The following is a 7,542-nucleotide window of genomic DNA, read 5'->3' on the forward strand; positions in this document are numbered from 1 at the left end:
TATTTATATACATATCAATAACAAAATAATATAAAAAACCAATTAATTATTATTAAAAATTAATAATTTTTTTCTTTTGTTTTCTTAAGACTCTGGATAAAATGAATCCTTAAAGCAAAGGATAAAATTATTCCAAAAACAATTTATATTTTTCATCTATGTTACTCGAGATATGGGCGTCAGCAAACTCAAATCGGTTTCAAATTACTGCCTCCAAGAAAAGTGCACTGTGGAAGATCAACTTTTTTATTTTATTTAACATATTTCAAAATGTTTAAACTCAAATTTTCTAGAAAGTTAACATTTGGTTCTACTTTTTATATTACAAAGCTGCATTAATAATAATAATTAAATGGAACTGGTATTCGAGAAATTAGTATGAAGACTTTTCCTCTTTAAGATTATATAGATAGGAAAAATGGTGGATTTAGTACAGTTGACTTAACTTGTTAGTAGAATCAATTCGAAGTTAAAAATAATCCAAACAAAACATAAATATAAAAAATGTTTTACTACGCAATCTTGATAGAATAGATAAGTTGCAACATTTTACAGTAAAGGCATATAGATGTGACTACCTCATTTATGTTATTTATGCACGAATATACGTTAACTGTCGCATAAATACGCCTTGAATGTAAACATAACAGATATCTGTTACGCAAAACCTGATAGTGTGGCAGTATTGCCCTGATAGTAAATGGGATCTTTACACCATGGTCATGTCTGTCGGAGTAACTGGCTCATACAACTTTGAAAACTAACTGATGAACTGAGTTGCAAATGTATGCTGATTTACCCTGATTGTGGCATATTTGAAAAGGTTTTAGTATTATTTATATTTTTTGACTATACTACTTGCTTTCACTGCATTCTACGTCGCTACATTTGAAATACGTCCAATTCAAAATAAAATCAAACTTTTGTGTCATGTTGCACTATTTGTGTCAAAGCTGCGATTTTCAGTTTGAAGATATTTTATTCATTCGATAACTGGTATTTAGTTTTATAATTTGAATGCATCGTTTCGATTATAAATTAAAAGGCATAATTTCTAACGTAATAGTCGTTTAGCAAAACTAAAACATATATTGACTGATTTATGAACCACTGTTGTTCAGTATACTAGTGCACGAAGGCTGTAGTTATGTATGTACGTTTTGGCGGTTTGGTCTAGTTTTTGGCGGCTGTTTTAAATTTTGGCGGGAAGCGCGTGGCGCCCCCAGACTAGATCAATACGGCGCTGTATATCCGCGACTACCGCAGTCACTGCTTAACCCCTTACCCTATAGTGTAGTCCGGATTCACACCTCATAGTATTTTATTTTATTATCAATAACACATTATTATTATTATTGCTTTATTTACTAATATTGATCCATTACATAATTATTTAATAAATATGAATTAGGTATTTTCGATACGATAGCCCGTCCGGAATGCGTCAAGTGCCCTTTCAAAACGTGCATTTTAGAATTTTCTTCTCTATTTTTGTACTAGATGTTTAAGTGCACAGTATTAACTGCTATACATATCACGATATTTGTATTTTGTTTTTCTTTTCAGGATGCTGCTTAGCTCTTTTCTAATCTTATCTGTAGGTCTATATTTTTTTAAACTTTGAACTATTAACTGAAGTGTTCATTTCTAACTTAAGCTTTACAATTACCATCCCGAAAATAATAAATATATATATATATAATTATTTATACTAGCCTAGGATTTAAGTCATGTAAACTTCTAAGTCTTTATAACATAAGGAACTTTTAAAAACAAAAAAAATAAGGAAATGAAAAAAATGAGTGGACCAAAATCCAGCCAAAACGTACAGCTATTGTGTGTTGTCATTGCAGTAGACTAGAAATCCTTAACCTTTATCCTCATTCAAAAAATGGCGTTGCCAAAACCTTATTCTATAAATTCCATTTATAGGAATAAAATACAGTATAGAATTAAATATTTTGTCTTTCAATTTTTTTATCAACAACAGTCAAGAAAAAATACATATATATAATTTTGAAATAAAAAAAAAAAAAAGAGAGAGAAGTATTTTGAAAGTTGTGATTAAGCAAGGATGGATGACTAGTGAAATGCTTGACCCTACAGGATCAAAACTCAGGATCCCAGAAGTCTTCGTAGAAATGTGTGGAGATACTTTCCAAGTAACATATTTTATTTTATTTTTATATTTATATAAATTATTTTATACATTATCTATTAAGTATTATTTATTATTTTATTAAATCATCTCTATTATAAGACTTATTTTGTTAAGATACAATAGAAATGAGATTATCCATTTTTCAAATATTAAGGATTAATTGGTTATTATTTAACTAACATATTTCTCAATTGTATCTTAATGATGAGTATTTTCTTATGATGACAATTTTATGATTTGAAATACTCAGGTAATAAGAAAATCCTATATTTATTTCAATTGTTCCTGAATATTTTCAGGTAAATATTAAAACTTTTGCTTTTATTGTAATTTTATTTATTTTTAATGTTAGTAATGAGTTTGTAACAGTTAGCTGGTCATGTAAGGTTTTGAATAATAAATTAAATTTTTTATAAATTATTTATTTTATATCTTAGAATATTAACATAATCGTAACTTCAGATGGGGTTACATACTGTGTCCCTTATCATGGGACTGCAACATCATCGTTTAAATGCACGTTTTACTATGAATAAAACTTCACATTCTATTGATTAATATATATATTTATGCATATATATTTTTAATGTTAATTTATTATATGTATGAAACATATATCATTAATACTAAGATGTCGACAAAGTAACCACGTTTTCTTCCTATTTTCACACAAATTACTTTCTTAAAAATAAAGATCATGTGGTTATCAGATCTTACTCATTCCCTAATAGCGAGAAATACATTTTTAATTCAATTTTTAAATATATCAGTATCCTGCTTGGTCAAAGCGATATTTATTCAATTTATGAAAAGGTGGCGTTGTCTTGAAATAGTGCGCCATTCCTATTAAAATTACTTAATAGGACAACAACTTTTTGGAAATTAGAGTGTTACTCTTGTTTCTAGGTAATGGGGAGGTATAGTCAAAACGTATTCAAAAGGTTAAGGGTCCTGGAAAGCAAGTCTAGTTCAGATCGAATATGGGGGGGACCATCGTATTTTTTGCTAAAGGATAGATAAAACTGATTAAAACAATGTCCAATATTGTATTTAAGGGAATTATTTCAATTAGTGAGAGCATTCTTAAATTTGTTTTTAAATACAAACATGAAACTACATATTTTTTAATCAACTAGTGGCTGCGACTGCAGGTCCCCCATTATACTAGAACAACTAAATTTCCATAATTTTATATAATATATTCTTAATTTTTATAATTTAAGCATTCCTCTTATTTCTTCATAATAGCTAATTAGGTTGATGCATATTTGAAATTATGACAGTTTTTTGTTTGCATAAGCCATAGTAGTTCCCCGCCATGACCTTGAAAAAGCGTTGTTCCTCATTTTTCATCTCGTCAGAGCGGAACCGCCCTCATGGCAAATGTTCCTTTGGGGACCAAAAGTCATGATCCTTATGTTCTGATATAACTGGAGTTATATTAGATATAATATCTTTTGTTTCATCCATTAACATCGTATTGATTCGAATAAAAATTGTTTGATTAAATGATGGTGATGCAATGATATTGTATATAATTTGAATAATACCGTTTAGAATATTCTACCATCAGGCTTTCAGTAATACCGCTACAAGTTGAGATGACTGGGTTTCCTTCGAACCTAAGATGGATATTGACAGGTGCTCATCGATGATGGATGGTGTAGCAACACTGCCCCCAATCTCTTCCGTGGTAGTTTAACTCTGTCATCCTTTATTAAGGGGGCTCAGGATATTAAAAATAAATAAGAAATTTACATAAAAGTTTAATATCTTATAAACCGCTATTATATCTATATCCAGACCGAAATTTAAATTGATGATGTGGTAAAAGAAATGTTTAATTTCGACTTTCAGAATTTTTTTTATTAATTTTTAATTACATCACATTTTTTATTAATGTGATATTTGTTTTCTATTGATATATTTTCTAATTAATATATTTATTTACGGGGATAATCTATAAGCAATCCCTTGACTCCGTCTCAAACGTTTTGAACGCTCTTTTTTTCTGTTTGGTCCTTCTGAATCACTTTCCGGCCTCATGTTCTCACTTAGTGCCCAATCCGAACTTAAGAACGGTTTCAGAAAGGTAAAGTAGCCATAAGATCCGCGAAACACCCTACCTAGACATTTGGGGATGTGGCTTTTTTTATGGGAAATCATCCTATTCTACTTAGAGAATATGAGTTTTAAAAGTTTTATTCCGAGGGACTGCCACAAAATGATATTCAACCCAGCCAGGCCGGAATCGAACCAGCTACAACGGCCTCATTGCTATAGCAGCTTTATCGAAAAAGGAGTTTGTTCATTAGCTTCATGCGTTATCATTGTTCCATAACAAACATTATAGCACACTCTCCCTATAATGCGAAATATACGCCCATAGAGGTTGATTTTCCGGAAGGTGATTCGACTCCGATGAGGGGGTGAAAACCCAACAACTAAGATTTTTCAAGGACATGACGGAGAACGGTTATGGTATATGCGTGCAAAAGCTGCTTTAGTCTTCAAAAGTGCATCAATAGAAGTATTAATTGCATAGATAAATAGGCATTTTTTTTTTCACAGCTCCTACTTGAAGTCATATTTTGATAGTTAACATATGCTGTGTGGTTTTGTTTTTCTTCGAAACTAGGTTTCATTTTAACACATGTGTGTAATGTGGTGGTTGAGTTTTTTAGATATATAACTTGGGTTATATTAAGTGATGGTACCACCACCACCAATTCAATTGTTATTCAATTGTATAAATAATTTAGGAAACGAGTGATATTGTAAATTTAAATTTAAAAAAATAATATTAGCAAGAAAACTTTGAGAAATATTCTTGTATTTTATTTTGTGTATTTTCAATATGTAGGAATGATTCAATTTTGTATGCCATTGATCAGTAAGAAAAAAATCAAACAAACTTGTAGAAGCGAAAATAAGAAAAGAGAGAAAAAGTAATAAAATCTAAAATAGGGTTTAAGTTCCCGTGTTTTGGCTCCTCTAATGAGATGTCAGTTAATAATAAAAATAAAAAAAGGTTAGAGAACAAATCCCACAAGTCTATTTGACTATTTCATCTCTTAATCTTCCTTATAAGCATTATTCGTGTTTGTTTATATGGAAAGTTGGGTTTAAGGTTGCCAATATGCCTTGTCGTATCATAAAGTACATATATAGTTCGACTACTAAAGATTAAATTTATGTTGGACCCTTTAAGTGAATTTTTAGTAGTAATAAAGATTTGCTGTTTTTCCTTAGTTTTATTGGCTAGTTTTTATATTTCCCATACTGGTTTATCGTTAAACAATTATAGCCTTAAATCCGACCTCATCTTGATTTAGATATTTTACAGCTTGATAAATATAACTCATAAAAGAGTGGATGGATATTTTGTATTGCAGCTCGATTTTAGCCTGGGTTAAAAACCCTTAAAATCTGTGGAGTGTCTACATTATTCAAGAAGTCGCCTCTCTAGTGCTTATCGTCTTCGTATAAAGGTCTTCGCCAAAGTATATCGATATCACCATCATCATTAACTTGGTGTCGTTTATATTTATTCTCTCAACATTTATTTAAAAAAAAAAAATAATCAAACCTCTTTTTGCTTTTAGGTTTTAAAAATAAAATAAAAGAGGAAGTACGATATTAATTTTTTTTTTTAATTTTCTTTCTTCGAAAAGGGAAATAGATTGGCTCCTGGTTGCTTTTCCACTTCCAATCATCAACGAATGCCTCTTTGATAAGCCATGCCCCGTCATAATCGATTCTGGCCGTCTATGTTTATTCAGCAATCGATTACTGAATATAGGCATATCTTGATGAAACCAATTCGTTTTTAAACGTTAAGGAATGAGATGTAATCACAATTTGGTAGCATTAAATATTATTTGTTCTTTGTCTAAATAGTTAAAACCTCTAGGATTTATTATAGTGGTTGGTAAAAGCTTTAGATTATGAAAAACTAAACGTTTTTCCAAGACATCACTGAAAATAAATAAACACATACCAATTACAATGTTTCGCACAAACATTACTCATCGTTTTACTAGATATTATTGGAGAAGTCCTATTTTGATCTGAGTTAATTAATTTGTGAGCACAAAGCACAATACTAAATTCATCGAATTTTCGTTTTTATTTAAAACTTCAGTTGGAAGAAGTAATTTGTTTAAATAAAATAATAGGGGCCAGATATAGTGTTTATTTATTTTATTTTTTTTATGAAAGAGTATGGCCAATTCTTAAGTTGTTCGGGCATCATTTTTAACATTTTATGCTGCTTTATTCGAATGGTCATGTTCGATCGTAGCTTTTTAATGTTTATTTTTATTACTGACTTCTGTGTTACGGATGGGCAGGAATATTTTGGCTTTTATAATAACTAAATCCATTTTTCTGATTGCCTTTTAAATCAAACAACTATCGGTTCAATGGTTAATAAATGTTTGCAGTTTTAGTTGCATTTCATACTTTACATATAGGGTGTTTTTTTAAGCCCGATAGAACTTGAAATTGTAAAAAATAACACAAAAAATTAAATTGTAATCAAAATTTTTTTTTTATTCGAAATATCAATACGTATTGTATTTAAGGGAATTATTTCAATTAGTGAGAGCATTCTTAAATTTGTTTTTAATGATAGGGATATCCATTTATATATAATAAATATCCCTTAAACTACCGACTTGCTGGCCACCCCTGCTATAGAATATAATAATAAAAAATATATTAATACTTCAAGTTAGGCATAGAACCTATATGAACTAAGACCCGACAATTGAAAAAATATAATTGGAAAAAAAAAAAATACATCAAGACAATATTCCACAAAAACATTCCAATCTCGAATATTATCAATACAAAAATCAGTGAATAAAACGCTTACCTAAAACAGCTGTATTCGAAGTATAACAAGGTTGTTTATCTCCAACACCACTACCGTCGGATTACCGAACAGATCCCCTAATTTATCTCTGTGTAAAAAATAGTTATGGAAGAGTGGTCGTGGAAAGCTGTCGTTCTTTCTCCTTGGCATCTAATCGATTCCTCAACAATTCCAGAGAGATTTCACCGAAGGGATGAATAAAACAGTAGTAATTATCATCGTGTTTAGGCTCCCTCCATCAAATCGAAATTTTCGCTTCTATCAAGTAAACAAAGTATTTATTTATTTCCTGAAATTATGAGTAAATGACCTAGTTTTTATGATGGATTCCTTAAAAAGTATAAAATTAATTATTAGCTAGAATACTGTTCAAAGATCACCGAAATTTAGACATTTATTAAATAAAATTAAAATTAATATTTTTAGGATTAAACTCCGTATAAATAATACTATTTATATACATATCAATAACAAAATAATATAAAAAACCAATTAATTATTA

At 29.6% G+C, this 7,542-nt stretch overlaps 1 protein-coding gene across 2 annotated transcripts in view; it reads left to right on the top strand.

Annotated features, from left to right (window-relative positions):
* The first annotated feature begins 1,731 nt into the window (after window positions 1-1,731).
* Window positions 1,732-7,542, top strand: part of LOC106686948 (apical junction component 1 homolog) — a 124,869-nt gene continuing 119,058 nt past the window's right edge. Inside the window, exon 1 of one of the 2 annotated variants that reach the window (XM_014430560.3) lies at window positions 1,732-2,162. In XM_014430560.3, the coding sequence (XP_014286046.1) occupies window positions 2,079-2,162 (84 nt within the window). In that variant the 5' untranslated portion in view covers window positions 1,732-2,078. The remainder of the gene's footprint in view (window positions 2,163-7,542) is intronic. The other variant, XM_014430561.3, reaches the window with a different exon arrangement.

This window comes from Halyomorpha halys, unplaced genomic scaffold (assembly GCF_000696795.3).
Source record: "Halyomorpha halys isolate HHAL.00 unplaced genomic scaffold, Hhal_1.1 Scaffold899.1, whole genome shotgun sequence".
In the NCBI taxonomy this organism is placed as follows: Eukaryota; Metazoa; Arthropoda; class Insecta; order Hemiptera; family Pentatomidae; genus Halyomorpha; species Halyomorpha halys.